The following is a 23,426-nucleotide window of genomic DNA, read 5'->3' as shown; positions in this document are numbered from 1 at the left end:
ATCAAATGAAGAAATGAAGAAATGGCGAGGGAGGTGTTGAGAGAGTAATCGGAGCACTGCATATTAAAAAATGGAGCACTATCAACCCGCCAGTCATAACGGTAGCAAGAGCCACTCCCAGTACAAATCAAATGAGAAAAAAAGGCATAATTTCATTGTAAAAAGTTGAAACACCAAGCATGCATACTGTTTGTGCTAGTTGTAAAAAGACACAGACCTTTTTCGAAATCAAAATCGTCTGTTTTTTTTTTTTCGTTCCTTATTCATTATCAAACCTGTTAATATCACTTTTTAGTATTTTCGCAAAGTACTGGCTATTTTGAAGCTCTAGGGCCTAGGACGTATTTGTTTCAAGACTATTGATTAGGAACGTGCATCGATTATTTTTTTTTATTTGACTTGTTCCAAGATCAATTAATTCAGAACTGCCTTTGATAATGTCTTCACTCAAACTTATGTATGTGACCAGACCTCGTTCTTTCGTGGAAAAGGTAAAACGAGTGCGTGGAATGTCTGGGAGGCGTTCCCAGAGGTCTCATCGGCTTTGACTGCCTTATCGGACCTTCCGAACAAGGAAACAGTTCTGGCAAGCATCGGCACCCTTGAATGCTTTGTTGTCCTCCTCTACTCCAAGATAAGCCAGCTCTCCTCGGTGAACGACGCCCGGAAGGAGATGGTTGCGAGGAGATCCCGCTTATCCCGCGGGACGAAAACCCACCCACATTCGCCGCCCTTCTACAGCACTGCAAGAGAGCGGCATACCAGGCTGGCTATTGCCGGGCGCAGTCTCTCGTGGTGCAGCCTGTTATGCCCTCTCCAGCCGATTGGGGCTGGGAATCCTCCGACAATAGCACCTGGCGTCCTCTTTGGAGCCTGCTCCCTTCAATGTCAACCTGTATCAAACTGGTAAAGTGCGGCTGCCAGCCCGATAAGGGTTGCAAAAGGAGATGCATCAATACGTGGCTTAAATGCACTGCTCTGTGCAGGTGTGGTGGTGACTGTGAGTGGCAATGAAACAGAGACAGGTAAGAATTTAATTGGGTTCTGAAAACTAAAAAAATTGAACGGCTTACTGAAACGTTTTTTTTATTTTTTATTTATATCAACAGTGCTTCTCCGGTGGACACGGGAACAAATGTTGAGCATGTGGGTTGAACAACCCACATGCTTATGGGACCCCACCCCAGTAAAGTATTCTTCAGTATATTGCCTATTCTTCGTTAATTATTGGTGTTGCGGTGAACTTAATGATTATTTTAAATGCAACGGTCAATTAATTTCAGCTTCCCAGCTTTTTTAAAAAAGATTCAATTTGTTTCATCTCATCCAGAACTGTTAATGCCATATAGGCAATGCCCTGCACGTAGTTTGTATTTTGATAGACCAAACATTTTTGAAACTGTGTTGGTATGTACAATTGTCACGTGCAGTTCGAATGGGAGGACGTTCTTACTATAAACTCCATCCGTGCCATCTCTAGAAGAGCTATAAGTACTATAAGGGCATGGTTATACATTTAACTACACCCTGAAATATACCAATATCGGCGAGTATATTGATTTTTAGCTTGAAATGCGTATAGGAAGGCACAAAAAAGTGGAAAAGCGACAATATGTCTCCATCCCCGTCATATCTAGTATAACTGTAAATACCATAGTGGCGTGGTAATGCAATTGATTATATCCGATAATATACCAATATAAGTAAGCATGTGGATCTGTAGCTCATAGCTCGTATTGAAAGGCAAACTATATATGCGATTACCTCCTTCGTGCCATCTCTAGTATAATTGTAAGTACAATAGGGGCGTGGCTATACGGTTGGGAATATCTTGCAATATACCATTATAAGTTAGTATATGGATTCTTAGCTCTCAGTATATATTGAAGGGCACTCTAAGCAATATGCCTCTTTCGTATCATCTCTAATATAACTGTAAGTACTCACATCTGGGCGTAGGTCCATATCTCGAATGAAGTTTTGTAACAAGTATTACAATTATGTGGAATTTGAAAGTTGTACAATAAATAGTATTGGTTTTAATGCTGATTAAAAGAAAAAAACATTATTCACCCCTAAAACTGTAAGTATCAAGGGGGCGTGGTTTATTTTTTCGTTAAACTGTAGTTTATGTTAATATCCATCACTGGGTTAAGTTTTGTAATCGTAACATGAAAAGTATTGATGTTATTCAGGTTTTTAGGGAAATTAATTCCACCTCTATAAAACTGTAAGTATACATTTTTGGGGATGGGTCCGTATCCAGAATTGCTCAGTGCGAGATTCTATATCTATGTGCCAAATTTAAAAAAATGTTCCACAAATTTGAACGATGCTGCACCATTTTCTTCCACTATTAGGAAGACCGACGGCCGAGTCAGGAATTGAATTCTTCAGCCAAGTCTCAGTTAAACAAGAGAATGCAGGTTTTACATGGTCATCAACTGAATAAAATTCATCCATCTTTGGGGCCAGTGATCTGACATTAGCCATGATAGTAGTGGGAACGACCGCATTCAATCTGGGATTTTTTGGCGTAGATGTATTTTCGTTCAGTTGAGTTGTATCGTCAACCAGTTTAGGGTGACGGCCGTATCTCTTTGAGCGAAATGGTTTCCGAATTCCCAGCTCACCGAGAAGTTTCCATTTGTCTTCGGGTAGATGCTGCTTCGGTTGGGTCTTCCCAATTGACGAAGCTACCGTATACCGTCAGCGGTGGACACCTAAGCTGGGAAATAGGCGTCAGGGTAACGTCAGTGATAACGGCTAGCACAGAACAGGTTGAAAATTTGGCTGACCAAACTCAGAACCAGTGAGTACGGATAAGGGGCCATGCTGTAAGGCCACATGCTGGCCGCGGGCAAAGCTGGAGCTGTTCAAATTCAACAAATACACAGACCATTTCGGGCGCCGCTGACTATATTTAACCATATTAACCATTTTAACCATATTTTCAACATACTAGGTTCAAATCATGGCCGGAACCATTATATATTTTTAAAGATTTTTTGTGAAGGCACTCAATCTTTAGACACTGTGTTTGATACAATATATTTCAGATATGTTTTTTTATAATCTGGATATTTTTATTCAGGATAAGAGTCACCACAAACGATTGCCGGCGGCGGGAAAGGGGGAGGGGGGGGGGGGGGCTGAAAACTTATCGCGCCTTCCTACCCGACCTAATGTATCAACCTGGCTTTTAGCATGTAGGGTACTAAACCTCCTGTACAAATGCTTCTATCAGGCAATAAAGGCTCCTTTATCGAGAAAATTCGAGAGGTGAGCAAAGGGTAGCCTTTATCTGCTATCCCTTCCTGGCTTTATGGTTATACACTCTTTTTTTATAAAGACGTATAATTTTCAGTTCAGACTGAGCCGTTCTTATTTTTGGTTCTATAAAAAAAAGTGTAGCCACGAAGCGTGACATTCCTCCTGTGCCGTTTTGTCACGCATGGTCACAGGGTCAGAATGACTCAGCTTTTATCCAAAGAAATACAATTTTAGTGTATATTATACATAATACCCAATGAATTATCAAGAGTATTACACTAATGATCAATAGCAATAAGGTTGTTACTGCATTTGATTCTGCATTTTAGAATGCATCAGGACTTAAAGAATATATTTCTGCTATCTGAGCCTCGGCATGTTCTTAAAATTTGGTGAAATCTCATGCTGGGCGTCTTATAAAAAATGTTCTAAAAAAAAAAAGAGAGAGTAACAGTAACGGAATAATGTTTCCGAATTAAAAAAATACTTCCCCCCGCCCCTCACAAACGACCGCTGCTCCAGTATAGGTATAGTTTTGTCTGATGTCAAAATATTTGGTACGATTTGAGCCACGTCACTTTTGAGCTTTTAACTGTGTGACGTTACAAGGTATTTCTATTGGTGGCTTTGTGACCACGCAATTTGTCACGCAATCCTCTCCTCGTCGTGTGGAACATGTCATCGCGAAAGTTGTAGAACGAGCGATCAAACCGGCAGATCACCTTTTGTTACCAAAATGCCGGCTGTTTGCGAGGAGAAAAGCTCGTCAGGAAGGGTTAAGGTTGTGGTGAAGAAGCAAAGATGGTATTTGGGTGGATGTGCCTCGGCTATGGCGGCTTGTTGTACGCATCCTTTAGATCTTCTCAAGGTTTGTTCACGACTCAAAAAGACAACACCAAAACTTCGTCTTGATGATGTAGCTATTTTACAAACCAAATATACTCTATATAAGCATTATATGTAAAATTTGCAATTAATTGAATCTATAAGCATTGATTAAACGCCTTACCCGTAGTGCTTAGTAGTCTTTTATTTGGAATATTTGATTCTGTTGTTTTGTGTTGTGTAAAGAATCAAAATAAAATTCCTCCCACGTTCGTTAAAACTGTTCCTGATGCATTGCAAGCTAATCTTTTGCGCTCTTGCCCCTCATTACAAAAAAGCAAATCGTTTAGCTGCACTATTTTTGTTTTTATTTGTGTGTTTTTATCTGTGCGTGAGTAAACAAGTAATATATAATCGACCTTCGTGATGATTTCTTATCTCAAAGAGTGACTGCAATTCCATCGAGTTTCGCGGATGCTGTCGCAAACTTTCGCTTTTTTACTGTTACAGTCTTTGATGAGGCAGCTTGCAGTTACGTGCTTCTGACATTTTAACCGTTTACGACGGCGTAGGGAGCAAACAGTTGGAGCTCATGCTAAACCTATGAAATATGCATGAACATGAAAACGTGTAATTGAGATTGAACAATCTCATGCGATATATATGCCAAAATTGTAATCCCCGTAAATAACAATTTTGTACAATAAATTACTGTATAAACTATACAGAGCCAGTCAATGAAGTAACAAACAAACATTATAGCTAGTATAGTATAAAAAATATTCAGTATCAATGTATAATTGTCAGCTGAGCCAAAGGAGACAAAATATAATTGGTGTGACTGTCAATATACCTATCATCAATGTCACTATTATAAATTTCAAAGTAATGGTGCTGACGTACCTCTGAGTCTCATACTGAACTTGTTACACCCCATCAAGGAATTCATCTTATTTATAGTTGTTCTTTAAAGCCGCATTGTCACCAGTTTTCGGAGCTCCGACGGAAACCTCAAGAGTTAAAAGACAAAAGAATCTATTAAAATCTGAGATATATAACAGGCCATCAGTTCTAAATTATCAATCACATCCTCAAAGAAACTTCCAATAAACACACTGCTTTCAATATTTTGAAATATTTTTCGCGTTTTCCGTTAAAAATCATAGGAGGTTGTTACATAATCGACCAGATGTAAACATGTGACAGCTTTAACCCCCTAACCTTTCTACCCCATATTATACCCATTTTTGATGGTCTTCATGGCCTTTAAAGATTTTACTCTATGTACAAAAAGTGGTTCTCTTCTGGTTGAAGAATATAAATTATACATCCCCCCCCAAAAAAAATATCCTTACGTGTACACTTTATATATGATGAAAACTTTATGATGTGACTGGTCAGATTGCATGATCATTTCAAAATTCAACTCTCCCTACTATGTCAATACTGAGCATATAATTATTGTAAGAACTGCTGTTTTGACCTCAGTGTGTATATCCCCAGGTGCATCTTCAAACGCAACAGCAAGTGACATCTGGCTTGAGCACTATGGCTGTACATGTTGTCCGAACGCAAGGTGTGACAGCTCTGTACAATGGACTGACGGCATCTGTCTTGAGACAGGTATGGTGGTCATCTTTTTCTCTTCTTTTTCTTCTTCTTCTTCTTCCGTATAACCCCATCTCCTCTATTCAAAGATTTATATGAGGTAGCTGTGGTAGGGAGATTTGTCAGAACCTTATTAGCTTTACCATATGAATTCATTAATTAACTTAATCACCTATTAAGTTAATTATTTTAAAGTAGAGAAACAGGACTCTGACTTTTGTAGAGTTAAGCTTGTTACATTGGAATACATTTTTTTGTAGTGTTTGGAATTTTTTTGATGGGGTGTCATGGCTTCTAAATTTTTAGTAGAACAGAAAAAAAAGAGCTTAAAGAGCTTAAAGAGCTTCTAAGTCTCTTTCTATGTTTCTTGATAGAGCCACAGCTTAATGAGAAAGCACAACCACTGGTCTTGGATATAACATGATAGGACTACTTCCCGGTAGGGGTGGGGAGGACTCTGATAAAATAACAGATGGGGGTGTTTGTTTTCAAAATCAGCCTAGGGATGGCACTTTGGGCGTGGTCAACAGAAATTATCACCCTTAAGAGATAACAAACTGGGTTTGGTAGAAGGAATTTTTAAACCTAAGAGATAGGAGAATCCAAAAAAAAAATGTTTAACACCCCCATAGGAATAGCAATTGGTTGAATTTTATACACTAAGAGGGAACAGAATTGAAAAAAAAAAGTTAACACCCCATAAGAATAGCAGTTGATCAAGTTTTATACCCTTAGAGAGAGCAAAATTAGAAACAACCTTCAACATCCCCTAAGGGAGGGCAGTTGGTCGAAATTTTATGCCCTTAGAAGATGTGATGATCACTACCTTATTTTTTTTTTTGGAGAGCCCCTGCCCAGGGAATACTTCTACCCATCAAATGGCATGACTAATTAGTTATTTTCTTTTGCTAACACTCTTCATTATAATCCTAGCTGACATATTCAACAACACGTTATGGATTGTATGAGATCTGGTCCGGCATGCTAAGAAAAGGAACTGGTAGGTGTAAAGAAGATCCAAATTTTTGTAATTGTTTAAAAGGGACATTTTTAGGAAGGTCTGGAAAGTAACTCTTTAAAAATATAGGAAGATGAAAACAAGAAACTTGGTTAAAAAACAGAAACTTTAGGGAAAGCTGTAAGGAAATGCTAAAATTTATCAACTGCACAAAATATAAAGCCACATTCTATACATCCTATTTCAATGAATCACAGATTGTTGGTATAATAGGGGACTTACGCTAAGAGATCACGTGACCTTTTTGGTTGGCAAATTCAAACCAAAATAATCACAATAATGACTGCGCCCATCACACCAGAAAACGACGAAAAAATACAACCTTTAAATGAAAACCCTTTCTAAAGAAATAAATTCTGGATTTTTTCATAAGCACTGAATACAATGCTTTTTGTTGCTGTTATTTTGATGCTAAAAGCCTGAGCGCACGCTAGTTTGCCACCCAAACAGTCACATGATCTTTTAGCGCAAGTCCCCTATTACCCCTTAGAGTAAAGAGTAAGTAAACTAATTGCACAAGTTATTCACCTTTTCCTGCTTTCAGTGAAATATGAGGAGTCCCTTTTGGATAGTTGCACTGCCATTTGTCATTTGCGCTGACAACTTATTTTGAAATAGGTGTATATGCATCACATTTGGAACTATAACACTCAAGCAAGGTTTTTATTTTGTTTCCCATGAAGCTTCAATTTTTCATGTCCTAGATGAGGTGGTGAGGGGACCATTGAATTCTATTTTGCACCATGTTTGGGTTTGGAAGAGCCACTTATTCCTTTTTAAAAATTGACATTTTTTGTGTGCAAGCACCTAATCGAAGGAGGGGCTTATTAGAGCGATTGTGGTATTGTTTGTTTTTCTTATGCTGAATTTTATTTTCTCTTGACAGAGCCGCTACCTTTTTGCCAAAAGATATCCCTTGCTGCTGCATCAGGTACATAATATACTGTCAGGGTACAGTAGCTTCTCAACACCCGCCCCCATTTTTTGCTGCCAAAAAGTGTCATTTCTAATTAAAGGACCATCTTTTTTTAACAGCTTTATTGATACCTATCTTAATATTCTCTGTCCAATAATTTACTTTTCCCCCCACATTCTTTTTATCTGTGGTCCATTCTTTATTCTTTCTCCAATAATTTACCTATTTCCTCACACTATTCTTTATCTATGTTTCAGGTTTTCTTGGGGGTATCTTGGGAAACCCAGCTGATATGGTGAATGTCAGGTAATTAATTATTTCATAAGTTATTTTTTTAATGTGTAAAGCCAAAACCTTTGACCTACTCTAAACATCCCAATAAAAAAGTCCTGATTTTGTGGGAATATGGCTTATGGACATGACCGAAAAACCTGGTAAATGTGCAACATGTGCAATATGAAATAAAGAGTGAAGACACAATTTCTTACAATAGCCATCAGTTCCTTGCATCACAGACTGATTTTTAAAACACAAATAGCGTGAGACCGAAGTGCACACATACAGTACACAGATTTTGACTTTTTAAGATAAGTTTTCCTTGATCATCCTTGCGCTATCAGCTCAGGGACAAAAAGCTCAGATTTCAATAACACTTTACAAAAAGCCCTATCAATTTTAAAAAAAAGTCGCACTTCATATTTTGTTCTCTATACTCAGTGTGAACTAAGAAAAAATTTTCTGCCTTATTAGATGTGTGAAATTGCGTCGTGTCCTGTTTTTTTGTCATTTCCTGATTATGCTTATTATAGATATTTGCTAAAATATTTGTTCTTTCTCCTTTTTCAGGATGCAAAATGATGTAAAACTTCCACTTGATCAAAGGAGAAAGTAATTTATTTTATGAATATAGAGATTGAGAATTATTGATATTGTAAACTGTAATCTGGTCTTCTAAAATTTATTGAAATGCATTCATATGTGTTTTCTAGCTATAAACATGTTTTTGATGGGCTCTACCAAACTGCTAAATATGGTAAGTGCCCACAGAATTAGATGTTATCTTCAGCAATTACTGTACTATTGTACAGTACTTATGAAATAGGGTAAGGTGAATTGGCTAGCCAATAATTCACTTTAAAACGCGTCTAAAATGCGAACTCCTTTCTCACTAGACCTTCTCCATCTTTCCTCCCACCCCCTAGCATCCCTCGGCTCCCAGTTTTATTCCTCCCCTTCGCATTTGACTAGTACCTGGTCTCACCTCCTGATGATAAACCTTGTGCTAGAATACATGTAAGGTTGCTTTACATTTCGAAGAGCTCTAAGAAATATCCGACCTTTCCATTTTGTAACTCTATATATTTGTTTTTGTCATCCCCATTCTTGCCATTCCACGCCATCATATATGTTCCACATTTTCCTCCCTTCCAGATTATCTATCCACCTAACAACCCCCCCCCCCCCCCCCCACCACCACCCACCCACCCCAGGTGCTTTGGTACGAATACCCGCCTTCAACCGAAAGCTACAGGTGCATACCACAAGGGGTGTGTAGGGTGCATGCGTACCCCCTCCCTTTTGGTGGCCAAAAAATTGGTTAAAATACTATGCTTTTTCCATAAGATACCTATAACTGCGCTCCCCCCTCAGCCAATCCTGGGTACATGCCTGAGCTGATGATACTGTATTTTCCTGTGAATGAAAAATCGTCCAACAAAAAAAAATGATGGCTGAGAAGTGAAACCTTGTTATCAGCCCTGATTAAACAAAATGACATGATAATTTTAACCTTATAAGTATCATGTTCTTTTATCCTCGATACTACTACTGGTCTTAACATATCCTTCTAGAGATTAGGCGCGTAGCTAGGACTTTGAACGGGGGGGGGGGGATGTTTACCCATAAATCGGACCATTTTCTCCAAGGTAGCTCGTCCTACCTGGTAGTGGCGAACCTTCCAATCAAGTGGGGGGTTCTTCCTAACCCCCTTGGCTACGGGCTAGCAGATGTAAATTACAGTATTATCTTCTCAACAATTTTTGATTTTGACCTTTATTTGTTGTGTTACCTTTTATCTCTTGATATTTCGTGTACTGTATCTGTATCAACAAATTCAAGTAAAATGAATATTATAAATTATTATTACAGATGATTGTTTTACATACAGATGATTATTGATTGTTATTATTTTCCATCAACAGAGGGTGTTCCAACTTGGTTCAAAGGTGTAACCATGACATCAACAAGGGCTTTACTCATCACAGTTGCTCAGGTAGAATACAGTTTGCAATCAAGGCATCTATTTAGAGTATACTAAGGGACTACTGCAAGAGAAAGGCGTGAATAGGGAACTTACGCCATAAAGACAGTGATGGCATCAAGAACAACACACTCTCTTACAATATTCCACAATACACCTATTGTTTAATTAGAACCCCTACTTTACTCAATACTTTCTTTTTTTTTCTTAGGTTGCATGCTATGATCAAGCCAAACAGATACTGCTTTCCACAGGGTAAGAAGAACATTAGAATGTTTGTATATTATTTATAATGCAAGGGTAGGGGCAGCTGTTGAACTTTGAGAGTGTCCTTTTTGTCTCCCATCTGTTTTTGGTTTCTGGTTACATCAGGTATGTGACCAATCCTCTTTTTAAAATTAAACGTATTATGAAATTTAAATAATAGTTACAGTATATAAAATCTCATTAAAAGTTGGATGAAATTTTATTCTCCTTCTTTAGCTTCTTCAAGGACAACATGGTCACACACTTCACTGCCAGTTTCATAGCAGTGAGTATTCTACTTTGCCTTATAATTATTTGCCAAGCAGATTTGATTTCCACGCTTGTACCTGTAAAAATAATGAGAGTGCGTAACGAACACGTGTAAAATCTTTCTTTTTACATCACCCATATGCAATAAATGGGGCATTTAATAAACCTGTATTGTTTGGTAATTCCACATGGGTTTGACTGTTTTCTTATCACCCGTTATCCGTGCAAGTGGTCCTTTTCTCATATGATGTTCTGTTTTCCAGGGAACCATTGCAACTGGTATTACCCAACCATTTGACGTGATGAAAACAAGAATTATGGAGGCCCGCCCAGGACAGTACAAGGTAAACAACAACAACAACAACAACAACACTGCAACGAAAACAACTACAACTGCACCATCATCAATAACAACAACATCAACGACTAGTTGACAATTAGGGTAATAACAACAACTACAACTGCACCATCATCAATAACAACAACATCAACGACTAGTTGACAATTAGGGTGATAACAACAACCACTGCACCATCATCAATAACAACAACATCATAAACGACTATATGGCAATTAGGGTGATAACAACAGCAAAACCACACTATCTTATGATTAATAATAACAGCAGCAGCAAAAACGACAGCGATAATGAAAACAACAACAACAACTAGCTGACGATGACAATGAATCTATGCGTGGGCCGAGAGGGCCCAGCCCCCCATATTTTCATATATCTGGCTTAAGAATAACAAGGAAGTATAAGGAAATCCACGGAAGAACAATGAATCCGTCCCCCCTTTCTTGAAACCCTTGCTTCGCCCCCCTTTTTTGGAACTTCTGGACCCGCCCCTGGTATATTAGTAGTGGATTATTTGATGTTCTTTTTACAGTCGGTGTTCCATTGTGTCATGTACACCGCGAAACTTGGACCGATGGGTTTTTATAAGGTACGTTTAACCAGTACTGTAGATGTCCACATAAAAAAATATAAAAGATTATGTTCTAAATGTGAAGAAGTTTCAATAGAAAATTATGTTTGGTTGCAATTTTTCAAATATGCGCCTTCCCCGAATAAGCGCCTCGTCTTAGAGGTAAAATAAAAAAGCGCCTCGTCTTAGAGGTAAAATAAAAAAGCGCCTCCCTCCAATAAGCGCCGCGCCTCACACGTGTTGTTAGACTTCTATGAAGCGCCTCGCATGGATCATGAAAAATAAAATATGCGCCGTGGCGGACATGACGGAAAAACCTGGAAAACGCGCAATTCCAGATAGAGAGAGAAGACAATTTCTTACAATGGCTATAGGTTCCTTTTATTACGGACGCGCGCTAGCGGGATCACATTGATTGTTTGGTGATGTAAGCAATTTTTGGACCACAAAAAAAAAAAAAAAAAATGCGAGAAACGTACAATTTGATTGACACGAACTTTTCCAGCCGAACACAACCAAAGAAATGCTGAAGTGCCCATCTGAGCCCGACTGTAATCAAAACTTTTATTTTCTATACGGGAATCGGTATTTCTATTTACGTATTTTTTTTGCACATCTAATATGAAGGAATGTCAATGGAAGTGTTTGATAATATTATTGTTGTTTGAAAATAACTTAATTTGATTTCACATCTCAAAGAGCATAAAAAGTCTGCTTAGCATGGGGCTTAGAATTAGGTGAGATCTCAGGCTGAACGTTGTTATAAAAGATTAATACGAAACAAAAAAAGTGTACTACGCGTATATTTGATTGTGTTTCTTGTTTTCAGGGGTTTATTCCCGCATGGGTTCGCCTGGGACCACAGACCATCTTAACTTGGATTTTCCTCGAGCAGTTACGGCTATTGTTCCCCTACAAAGAGAAATAAAAAAAATGTTTTGGTAGCTTAAATATTATCCCATATAGGCACTTAAAAGATATTTTCATTTATAAAGTAGAGCTTCACCTACTAGAAAGCTGTTTTCATAAGGTAAGAAATGAATGTAAATTTTGTAAAAGTGAAGAGTTATTTGTGGTAAAAAAGCCTCATCATATTATTCTGATCGGTAACAATAAGTATAGTTATTCTTTAAAAGAATAAAAAAAATACTATGGCTTTTTCTTTTGTTAAGGACTTTTCATCCAAAATATTAGTATCGCAAGGACCAAGCGAATTTGATAAGATCATTTTGCATAGCCAATCGTCTAGCAACAGAGTCACACTCATCGTCAGATAAGTTGAGGTTAGGTATCGGAGCGCGTACTGGTCGCCCGACAAATCGCTACCCAGGGAACCATGGCAACCGGGCCACAGCTCCCCGCCACAGGGGATACCCGTCACACTGATTTCTCAGTGGAATATACTTACCAAAGGCTTTGGGAGGGTGGGTGGGGACTGAAAAGCGCGTGGATCATAGGTTAGCATTGTTTGCTCACTCGAAACGCTGTCAGTGCAAGAAAGGGCGGGGTGGTCCTTCTCCTGACCAGGGGCCAGCAATTCGGCCCCAAGGCGCGCGACCGTGACTCGGTTTAACTTCGTTAAAAATTCATCTTCAGATAAGTTGGGGTTAGGTATCACTGCGCGTACTGGTCGCCCGACCAAGCGCTACCCAGGGAACCATGGAAATCGGGCCACAGCTTCTCGCCAACCAGGTGCTTAAAAAGTAGGGATTGTGGCTCGGCTACCATGGAACCTCCGGACCCCAACAAAACCAAGCACTAACCACAGAATGAACAGGAGATATATTTTATTGAACCAAACGAACAGAAGCGGCTGCTAACGTCTCTACGGGGGTACGGATGTAGCCCTTATACGCGTCAGTTGACCAAGAGATTGAATCAGATGATCTGAGAGCCCATTCCTAGCCGTCACGGTGGCGGCGCCAATACGGAAGCTGTGGCTGGAGTAATCACCGGCGAAACCTGCTGCTCGCATAATCTGTCGCAACCAAGACGTCAGGATAGGCTAAGACAAGGGCTGACCCGACTGCAACAAAAAGAGAGGGCCCGGTGTACCTCCTCTCAAGTGCAAGTAAGCTAGGATGACCTCAACCGCACACAGAGGAGGGCTGGCTTTACCAAAATAGATGAAGGTCCCTTCGCGAAAGGGGTCAGTCTTAGAGGCTTTGATGTTGACACGTAAGTACTTAGAAGCCGCAACGGAATCAAGGGTAATGTCGTGAGGCTGAAGGTGTTTCTGTGACGAGAATCTTTTCAACGAGTCTACCGTAAACTCAGATGCTCTCAGAAAGCCAAAGTAGGCGAGGTAGCAGGCAGCCCAAAATATTAGGTGGTCTGGAAGCCCGAGGTCCAGGTGGTAGTGGATAATATTCGTGACCTCATCGGTAACCGGTAACCGGGAGGGGGGATTCACACCGCGAAACCTTTTGATGCCCCTCAATACTCCCTCGAGTCGTAAACAGCCCGCAAGAGTGTCCTGGAACCCTTGTTCAATGTGCATAGCACGAATTTCAGACAAGTAAACCTTGATTGACGACGGCTAAACAAAATCCGCAAGAAAGAACGCAAACAAGCAAAGCGTCCACTCATCTGCCGGACATGGCGACCCGAGGTTGAGCTTTCCTAATTGCTCGCAAAAGTTGAGAAACTTTCGCTGACCTGTAGCATACGACTTAGAGTGGACGGGGCGAGTCCCTCGGGGATGAACCGTCAGTACCTTGTTTCTAAAGGGTGAGCGATATCCGCCAGAAGCCACGGGATGGGAGTAGGGAATAGACGAGCCCAAGGCGCCAAGCGCAGAAATTCCTGTCAATTAAAACGAGACAGAGCGTCAGCTAGGGATTTTTCAATCCCTGGAACATGGGCTGCAGCGAAGGAAAAACCACATCTCGCAGCCCACATGAGCAGCCTACGCAGCAATTTCATGATGCACGGAACCTTGTCCTAGAGTTAACGATGTGAACCACGGCTTCATTGTCGGACCTGAAAAAGACATGTCCCCAACCGTTTCCCAATACACGCGCTGCGATAATGATAGGAAAGAGCTCCTTGTAAGCTACTAACTGCGAGGTCTGAGAGGCGAACCATAGCCCATTAAACCACTCCGATCCACAGTAAGCTCCTTAGCCTAAAGAGCCTGCTACGTTAGAGGTGACGAATACCGTGGTAGTCGCTTCTAAACCAGGATAAAGCCAGAAGCTGATACCGTTCCAAGATTCCAAGACCTGTTGCCACCAACTTGCTGGTAACCGGGCTACGCGGTTGACTCAATCTATTTCGATTTCTTGAGTGTCGAGGAGGGGCCATCACACCTGTCCGGGCGCAAGGGTAGGCCAAGATTGGTGCAGACCTGTAGCGCCACTGACAGATCTCGCGCACACCGCTGAGAGTCGGGTGGGCCCGCCAAAATAAGGTCGTCGAGGTAGTGCATAATGTCATGCACCTGGTGATTGTTTACCAGAATCCACTCCACCATAGAGGCCACTGTATTGAAAATGTAGATAGCAATCGAAGGGGTGGACTGGGACGTTGCGGTACGCCGACATGACGCCGAATTTTGCGATTAAAGCCCCCAAACCGATTTTGTCTACCATGCGAATGATATCGTCGACTTGTATTGCTGATGTGTAGGTAAGGGCCCAGCCACTCTATCCAGCGAAACCTCGTTAGCCAGATAATTGTCAACTACCGAAGGGTGCTCCTGTGCAGATTGCTTATTCTTTTTGCTCGACTGGAGTGCTGAAGACCCGTCAAATCCCACTCTATAGCCATGGCGTATATATGCCACCAGGTGTTGATCGGGATGTTTAAGTAATGGTTCGTGTAAGAACTACGGTACCCTGCGGCAACGCATGCGCAGAAGTAGCTATAAAACTTCAGTAAAATCCTGCCCTCTGATTGGCTAAAATACATCTTCGGGTGTTTTCCGTATCTTATCCATTGATTGACAAACATTTAAATTAAGAATAAAACAAAGGTTGCATTGTTACAACTTATCCCCGAGTTTTGTCCGAATCGTATGTTCGGAAGTTAGATTTCCGACATAGCGCTCACGTCGCCATTTTGAATTCTACATGCTTCCTCCTCGATATATTAAGACAAGTCTCTCGCTATTCATGATCTCTTCGAAAATAGTTTGAAAATCTATTGTATATACTTTAAAGAAACGCTTCTGAGTTCTGTTTGCTTGCAAACTTTGTCCGAGAAGTTAGAAAAGCTTGTCATGGTGTTCAAAAGGCAGGCATGTTGCTGCCCAAACCACGAGGCTTGGTGTGGCAGTAAGCCTTCAGATGTGGAACAGAGGTCCCTGAGAAAGGCGAACAGAGTAGAGAAAGTTTTCTTGGAGCTAGATGACAAAGGCAAAAAGGGCTGGTCTAGAAGCATTTGTATGTACTGTCGACAGCGAGTCGATTTGGAGCTTGGAAACCAACGCATGAAAACTTCACACGAGGTAAGAAAAATGATCTTTCTCAAAGTCAATGTTCTGTCGCTTGCCGTATAGATTCTGCTGTTTCTGTACTGTCTTGACCAGTCTTGATCCTCCTTTTCAATTTGTTATTTATTTCGAAAATCAAAATTGCAGAGCTGTAGAGATGAAACTGCCTCAAGTTCCAGCGTGTTTTTCCAACCGGAAACCTCTGAGACCAGCGCCGCCGCTGAAGCCGCGTTAGAACCATTCCAGGTAAAATTTTCATAGGTCAATAAGTACTTGAGAGACAAATAATTGGTTCAGAAGGGAACGAAATATTTTACTCGTTCTATTTTACTAAAAGAGTTTTATTACGGGAAGTTGTCATTTGAGTTTACGATGTGAATATGTAAATATAAGTTATGTGAGCCTGATTTATAAGCTGGGTGAAATGTAAATACCAACAAGCCCGAATGTATTCCTTGAATGTAGCGAAACATCCTGGGGTTTGACACCCTGAAATTGAGGTACAGCAAACTCCCGTCTAAGTGAAAGAATTGTAAGCAACAATGTCTTTCTTCATTTTCATTAGCTGACAGCCCTTGTAACACTGTTTTTAGTTCCTGACGTGTCTGCTTCTGAGGAAGTTGACTGTAGTTGCCTTGTATTTTTGTTCTGATATTCAAGAAATGAAGTTGAGAAGGAATCTTAAGTTTGTGTGTACTTTTTTTACAGGACATTGAGGAAACCTCTGCACTAGGGCAAATTTTGCCGTCATCAGTTGATGCTGTACGACTCATGAAAGCATCAACTAAACTAAGGGACATAGAACTAAAGGACATAAAACGATGCATTGAAGTAGAAGATACGGCGTTTGGTGAAGCGAAGATATTTTTTTAGAAAATTGTAAAATATAAATATCAGCAATAACCCGCAATTGTCAGTAAGAGCAGTGGAATGCTTATGCGGATGCAAAAAGCTGAAAGAAATAGTGAATATAAATGCAGCCCGTCTGGAGCCAGAAGAATTACAATTTCTTCGCAGAAATTTTCCGTGAGTCCTCATGGCCTACTATGTATCGAAGACGGAGACCCCGATTATAAGCTGGACACTCTCGAATTCATCAATGAGCTTATGGAACAAACCTTGCTTGCGGCTTGTTTTAAGAAAATATTGTGCGTTCTGTCTGTGTCGATAAAATAATAACTAGAGGACTGCTACTACTGTGAATTCCAGTAAACTTTATTGCTGTGGCTTGTATGCGATAATAGTTGTATTGAGGATCGAATAAAGCAAAATTGGTAACTCTATTTAAATGCGTGAATCGTTTTAGTTGTCAATCTTAACATGAAAATCGTTGTCAAAAATCTTTGAAAGAAAAAGTGACTTTCTTTGGAAAGCTAAATTCTACCACACTAACAGGCTTTTGGAAATGTGAGACCGTATTTTCACACGTTTAGCCAGCGGAATGTTTGCTTTGGCAAGAGACAAAGCGCAAAATTGTAATAAGTGAAGTATAAAAAGTTATTAGCAGATATCCGAAAGGGATTTCTCCATGCTCCGAACATACGATTTTAACAAAAATGCAAAGGTTGAAAGCTTTCTTACTTCGAACCTAAGCCCCCTAATGAATATGAGTGCAAGAGCACTTATTTCAGAGAAATGTGACTCCAAAGTTCAAATTTGGCGGGCAGAGCGTCTTGAACCAATAAGCATAGCAATATTAATTAGATTAGTTAAAAAGATAACGAACCCCTATTGCCGCAGGACCTATCGATTCACCGTAGTTCTTACACGGAGCATTACTTAATCAACTGTGCAGCGAACCTGTCGGGCTTTAGAGGCGTCACCGATGGGACTGGTGCGAGCACAGCTACAACAAAGAGTCACTCGTCAACTACCAAAGCTACTACAGCAAGTGGGCTGTAAAACAGAGGGGGGGGGTCAAACTGGCCCCTGTCGCGAGCTCAGCGGATCCTTGAAGATAGAAGTGCTCTGGGAGTTGGTGAACCTGGGTGAAGTGTGGACTCGGTGTCGAATCGCTCGGGGAATGGCGGTGAACCTTAGCACCGATCGGGCGTAGATCCAGCCCCGTGCAGACCCCCCTGGGAGCAGATCTCGTACCAACCTGTATGTGTCATGCAGTAAACACTCTTCTTGAATACCCTGTGCGAATAGCCCACCTGTGACAAAGGCTAACCTAACCATCCCGTATGCGCAGTAATAACCCTGCGCGACGCATCCTGGGCGGAGACCGGGCCGAACAAAGTCGCATGCGCAGCGACAACCCTGGGCGAAGAATCCTGGGAGAAAGGCGAATCTCACCATCCCGCATGCGCAGTAACAACCCCGCGAAACACCCCGCTTAAGGCGGGGGTCTACCTGAACTCATAGCAAATTGAGTGGTGTTGCAAAAAAAATCACAACTGTCAAAGTTTTCATCATAACTATAGCAAACCATATATCATTGGAAAGGTTATGAGATGACGATTCTGATTTTATATTTTATTCCGTGAAATATGACAATGTAATTTGATACCAGGCTTTCAAAAAGACACATGCTGAGTAAGGAGAGTTTTTATTTAAGAAAAAATAACTCCTTGCAGATTGAATGGAATTTCGATTTTTCTTCATTGTACTATTGCTAGAACACTAATAATTAAAATGAGTTGAGGAAATTTTGGAATTCCAAAAAATAAGCCAATAGAAGTCATTTAAATTTGCATAATAGGAAAATTGACTTCATCAGTCCATAACTTTCTTTTAAAAAATTAAAGAGGAAATCCCTCATCTCATTTTAATCACCTCAGTTATATCTATCAATGCTGAAAGTTTGAGGTCAATTGAACAAATTCTTGAAGAGATATCTTTTCTTGAAGCCCGAAAAGCAAAAATTCGGGAAAATGCCTTTAAAGTCGACAATAATCACAAAAACGCTGTTTCTTATCATATAAGCAATGTTCTTGAAAATATTTTAGCTAAAAGGCTCCAGACTCGTAAGTAACACCCTCAGCACTCCTTAGAGCCTCCTCCCTGCGTACTCTGCGCATCTGGGTGGCCTGTCTTTTCTTCTTTGCCTTTTCAGACACTTGCCTGTCTGCTTTCTGCACCCGCTTTTTGTCCTTAAGAAGGGATCCCTGCTTTGTATGGCTGCCAGCAGGAATCAAAAGACTCTCCATCACTTTCTCCCTACTAGCAGCCCCCCCATGAAAATGGCAGACAGCAGATGCTGCTGCAAATCGCACCACCTTTGGGCCATGGTGCTTGTGTTTTGGGCATCGGGCCCAAACCAACGAATTAATACATTCGTTAGGGTTCTGTGTCTTTCCACGAACACATCTCTTCAGTAAATCAGTCTCACTCAAGCTCATGTATACTGGCCGCAGTACCTCTAGAAAAACCTCAGGTAAGCAGTCTGCTGAGTCGTAACTGGAGGTACCGGTGGCTTCGTCCTGTTGGAACTTACACCAGGAATTTGCCCCTTTTGGGCAGTATTGATGCTGTTTTTTAAGATCCGGCATCCCAATATTGTGGTGTAGAGATGCGATTATATTCTTTTTCATCGCATATACTGCCACATCAATGTCTCTTTCTGTGGGATTAGTATCTTGCACGGTGTTCTGGCGAATTGCCAGACCATACTCCTTTTGGAGTTTTTTTATCTTGGCCTCTGTGAGGCGGCCACGGCCACCAATCGTATGGCCATCATCTAGCTTCCCTTTTCTCCTACTCTTCAACTGGAGCAACCGCTTTCCCATCCTTTTTTGCACGTGCCCCACACAGTCTAATTTTTCCACCCTACATTCATCGTAGATGTCTTGGACAGAGTTGTGTGATTTACTGTCCCCATCGCAAATCATCCACTTGTACCTCATGTGGTGGCGTTCTATGGATCTACTCCAGAGCACAACAGCACCCTCTGCCTCCATGGCAGGAGAACTTCCAACAAAGTTTATGTCACATGCACCTGAAGCCACATGTTCTAGTCTCCAATCCTCAAACTCTCCATCATCAGAAATTTTGCCTCTGTTTATGGTACATGTCTGGCATTGTTTGGAGAGGACATGGTAGTCTAGGACCTCTCCAGTGTCTATAGAAATAGCAAAAACCACTCCAGTGAGTGATGTGAAGCCTCTCTTGGCCCAGGTTCCATCAAAACTGACAGCCACGTCAAGAAGCTCAAACTCCTTGCCATCATCTCCTATCAGCTTCTGACGCAGTCTTTTTGCGGCCGAACACATTTCACGTCTTCCCTCCTCTTCCTGAGCATTGACAATTATGTCCAATTGTTTGTAATATGCTGCTTTGCTAACGCATGGCATATTCATGACTCTGCAAAATGAAGCAAGTGCCTCATATCCATTTCCACTTTCCAGGGAGTGGTACACTACTCGCCGGTTGACATCGAAAGACTTGCCTCTTTGGTGGATTTGACTTGATGTTGTCAGAGTTTCAGTTTCATGACAGGAACTGCACTTAACCTCGAAAGAGGATTTCAGCCCTGCCCTTGCTGAAGTAGTTTCTTTTATTTCAAGTTTACCTGCAATAAAACAAACACTTAGAATCGCTAGCTAATGAATCAGCCATTGATTCAAACAGAATAATTGTTACTTATAATATGAGTCTTACAGTCCCGCTGAGTTCAAGAAATCATAAGGTCACGTATTCTGTGTATATAGTAATTTCCAAATCTGAGACCAATCATATAAACTAAATCACTATATTGAGCTTATCAGCGAAAACAATATGATGTTATTTTTCAAAATACTCACCTTCTTCGCATCTATGAACATCGGAAAGATATGAAGAGAGGCATCCCAAGTCCACGACTCGATATTCGCAGGCTTCAGCATCATCACCAGATACCTCCTCGTGGTCTGAGTCAAATTTTGAAAGGCTTTGATCGTCCGAAGAAAACTCTCCGTCAAAGCTTTCATTGTAGCCATGGTCGCTAAGCTTCTTTCTAGAAGCACTTGCTGGAGCTTGTTCACTGTGATCTGGAGTATAATCTGCCGATCGAGAGTGTGAGGGTCCTGGTTCTTCGACGAGGCCACGAGTTGTTTGAGAGCTTTCATCTCTGTCTGAGCGGTTCAGCTCCTGTTTTTGCTTGCCGTAAAACACGCGTTTTCTTTTCTTTCGGTACGTGGATGAGTCTTTTTCTCCGACCATTATTTTTCAAGGTCTTTTAAAGAGTTGATATGAGTTGTATATAGCTTTGAGGATCGCGGTTCGATAAGTTTAGAAGTTTTGCTGGATTTTGCACATATATATCCCATAATAGTTGTGTATTTTGCTGTCAACCGCTGGACAGTTGTTTCAAGAGAGATTTGAGGAGGTTTGTATGGCGATTGGGCCCCATTGGAGTAGAAAAAATGCGCCGAATTCAAAAGAAACAGTAATCGTTGCCATGGCAACGTGATCTTCAAACTTGACACAACTTTTTAAAAGCGCTCGGGCTTATCGAAAAAGAGTCAGGACAGTTGTAAGACAACATTGAATTGATAAAGGAATAGCCGAATATGATATTTATCGAAAAAAATTTTTTTTGATGTCTGTAGTGAGTTTCAGGTAGACCCCCGCCTTAAGAGAAGCTTAACATCCTGCGGGCGCAGTAACAACGTGCGTACGTGCGCGGCAATGCCCCGCCTGGGAGGACAGCAAAGCGGCCGAAATCACACTGCATGAAACACCCTAGGAGCATTTTTTAAATATTAATATCCCAACCACCCTCGTGCGCGGTATCCCCTACGGGAAGCATCCTGGGAAGCGGGCGAGGCTTCCCATCTCCACCTGCGCCGCAACAACCTGCGAGTCCGGGATAAGGGATAACCTCAGCATACTCTGCCCCCTTACCGGGTGCAGTAACAACCTACGCACTCGTGGTAGAGGCGCGCTATCCTAGTCCAGAAGCGGAGTCCGAAACCTAGACTTATCCTCGAGGGGAAATGCAGGAGGGAATGAGCAATCCCGTGCCCGCAACAACTCTGAGCTAAGCATGGGAGACTAGGTGTACCATCCCGCGTGCGCAGCAAGGCAAGCTACACTACAATATAAGAACATAAAAATCATGCCAAAGTCATGTAAAAGATGTAAAAGTACCAAAAGAACTTGTGGTTAACAGAACTCGACTGCTCTTGACGAGTGCATCCAAAGAGTTAGGGGAGGAATTTGACGTCGTCCCGCCCGCCAAACAACTGTTGTACCTGTGCTTGAGAACTGAGTTTTGTTGTTACATGGTTGGTTGTTGTTCTGGTTGTTAGCGCTAAGATGTGCCTGAAAGGCCTGCTGCTTTTTTTTCCGTGAAAATATGATCTTTTCGACTGAAAAGCGCGTGGATCATAGGTTAGCATTGTTTGCTCACTCGAAACGCTGCCAGTGCAAGAAAGGCGCGGGGTGGTCCTTTCTCCTGACAAGGGGCCAGCAATTCGGCCCCAGGACGCGCGACCATGACTCGGTTAACTTCGTAAATTATATTCAGACACATTTATTGACTTCAGCATACCCAGAACTTATTTCAGTGTACTATCATACTGATTGGCTGGTATGAGTGACAATCAAAATCACTCAAGTAAACGTTTTTGATCTTTCGTCAGTTGGAATCCGCTAAGAAGAGGGTGACGGAGTGATATTTGTTTGGATAGAAATATTATTGATCTGAAGTGCATATTTTCCGTCCAATGTTATTATAGCACTTTCTTTTGCTGACAGCTTGAAAAAAAAATAAGCGAAGGATATTTCATATTGAAATGAAGCCCTCCTCATTCATAAGTAAGAAAAAGTTTTTTTTTCAATGTAAAGATAAGGCTTACTTTCAGGCAAAAGTGTAGCTTTTAAAATATTTTTAAGTGACACAACGTATTGACACAAGAACACGCAATTGCTCAATTAAATCCTTTCACCAATCTGCCGCTAGATAGGTTTTAATTTCATTGGAAAGTGACATTATATTCCCCACAAAGAAGACATTTTATACATTATGTGTATTCATATTTGCGACAGCATTTTATGGCTCTTTCAATTAAAGCGAATGAAACTGAACTTCGCAGTGAAGGCCGGAACAAGCCGTAGCAGAAAAAAGCAATCAAAATTGGTCTTGGTTTCCTGACTATTATCCTCTATGCGCATAGAATTGCGTACTTGACCAGCCGTTTGTCTTAGTAGTTAGGAGATGGATCCAGCAAATGGACAAGAACTTGAGGAGACATTCCAAGTTTATTTAATAATTTTCACAGCTTTTACTTCACCACTCATAGTTGTTTTTAATCTACTTGCTATAACGACGTTGCTGATAAATCGTCATCTCCGCAAGAAGAGCGTTTACTTTGTCATCAACCTTGCAATCACAGACTTTCTATTTGGAGCTGTTTTGGCGCCTGTTATGTGCACAGAGCTAATGGATTTTAACCCCGTGCATTCCAACCTCTTATGGATAATAAGGGGGAGGATTTTTCTTCTACTATCTATTATCCACTTTGCGTCATTAGCGCTCATCTCGCTAGACCGCATGTGCGCAACTGTTTGGCCTCTGCGTTACCGTATACGTAGCCCACGGTTGTACTTTACTTGCTGCTTTGTCACCTGGTTAGTAGGCGCAGTTTTTGCTTCCGTCGAGTTGTCTGGGACAGTTCTTGTTTGTTTGCGTGTTGTTGGTTTGACAGTACTGCTGGTGATAA

The 23,426-nt window shown here is 41.0% G+C and overlaps 3 protein-coding genes across 3 annotated transcripts; 2 read left to right on the top strand and 1 right to left on the bottom strand.

The window, feature by feature from the left end:
* Positions 1 to 3,916: 3,916 nt before the first annotated feature.
* LOC5508435 (mitochondrial dicarboxylate carrier) lies at positions 3,917 to 12,501 on the top strand. Its single transcript, XM_001628993.3, has 13 exons — positions 3,917 to 4,141; positions 5,602 to 5,721; positions 6,640 to 6,706; positions 7,611 to 7,655; positions 7,898 to 7,946; positions 8,487 to 8,528; positions 8,630 to 8,673; positions 9,842 to 9,912; positions 10,112 to 10,155; positions 10,384 to 10,432; positions 10,680 to 10,760; positions 11,307 to 11,363; positions 12,175 to 12,501. Exons 1-13 carry the CDS (start codon positions 4,010 to 4,012, stop codon positions 12,271 to 12,273), a joined length of 900 nt encoding a protein of 299 aa, XP_001629043.2. The 5' UTR covers positions 3,917 to 4,009; the 3' UTR covers positions 12,274 to 12,501.
* A 289-nt stretch (positions 12,502 to 12,790) lies between these two features.
* On the top strand, positions 12,791 to 17,060 carry LOC125557253. Its single transcript, XM_048719627.1, has 3 exons — positions 12,791 to 15,795; positions 15,928 to 16,026; positions 16,489 to 17,060. Exons 1-3 carry the CDS (start codon positions 15,568 to 15,570, stop codon positions 16,651 to 16,653), a joined length of 492 nt encoding a protein of 163 aa, XP_048575584.1. The 5' UTR covers positions 12,791 to 15,567; the 3' UTR covers positions 16,654 to 17,060.
* Positions 17,061 to 18,314: 1,254 nt separating this feature from the next.
* Positions 18,315 to 21,328, bottom strand: LOC125557252. Its single transcript, XM_048719626.1, has 2 exons — positions 20,526 to 21,328; positions 18,315 to 20,293 (listed from the first exon to the last, which is right to left on the bottom strand). The coding sequence occupies exons 1-2, from the start codon at positions 20,920 to 20,922 to the stop codon at positions 18,732 to 18,734; spliced, it is 1,959 nt and encodes a 652-aa protein (XP_048575583.1). The 5' UTR covers positions 20,923 to 21,328; the 3' UTR covers positions 18,315 to 18,731.
* Positions 21,329 to 23,426: the final 2,098 nt, after the last annotated feature.

The sequence above is a fragment of the Nematostella vectensis genome, chromosome 12, assembly GCF_932526225.1.
Source record: "Nematostella vectensis chromosome 12, jaNemVect1.1, whole genome shotgun sequence".
Classification (NCBI taxonomy): Eukaryota; Metazoa; Cnidaria; class Anthozoa; order Actiniaria; family Edwardsiidae; genus Nematostella; species Nematostella vectensis.
The sequence above is the reverse complement of the archived record's forward strand: the minus strand, read 5'-3'. Positions and strand labels throughout refer to the sequence as shown.

What these genes read in the sequence shown, in the direction of transcription:
- LOC5508435 (XM_001628993.3), top strand. Translation starts at nt 4,010, where the DNA reads ATGCCGGCTGTTTGCGAGGAGAAAAGCTCGTCAGGAAGGGTTAAGGTT. An exon ending in CCACTTGATCAAAGGAGAAA is followed by an intron (nt 8,529 to 8,629) that starts GTAATTTATTTT and finishes TGTGTTTTCTAG; the next exon opens with CTATAAACATGTTTTTGATG. An exon ending in TCACTGCCAGTTTCATAGCA is followed by an intron (nt 10,433 to 10,679) that starts GTGAGTATTCTA and finishes TCTGTTTTCCAG; the next exon opens with GGAACCATTGCAACTGGTAT.
- LOC125557253 (XM_048719627.1), top strand. Translation starts at nt 15,568, where the DNA reads ATGGTGTTCAAAAGGCAGGCATGTTGCTGCCCAAACCACGAGGCTTGG. An exon ending in GCATGAAAACTTCACACGAG is followed by an intron (nt 15,796 to 15,927) that starts GTAAGAAAAATG and finishes TCAAAATTGCAG; the next exon opens with AGCTGTAGAGATGAAACTGC. An exon ending in CCGCGTTAGAACCATTCCAG is followed by an intron (nt 16,027 to 16,488) that starts GTAAAATTTTCA and finishes CTTTTTTTACAG; the next exon opens with GACATTGAGGAAACCTCTGC.
- LOC125557252 (XM_048719626.1), bottom strand. Translation starts at nt 20,922, where the DNA reads ATGGTCGGAGAAAAAGACTCATCCACGTACCGAAAGAAAAGAAAACGC. An exon ending in TGTTCATAGATGCGAAGAAG is followed by an intron (nt 20,294 to 20,525) that starts GTGAGTATTTTG and finishes GTTTTATTGCAG; the next exon opens with GTAAACTTGAAATAAAAGAA.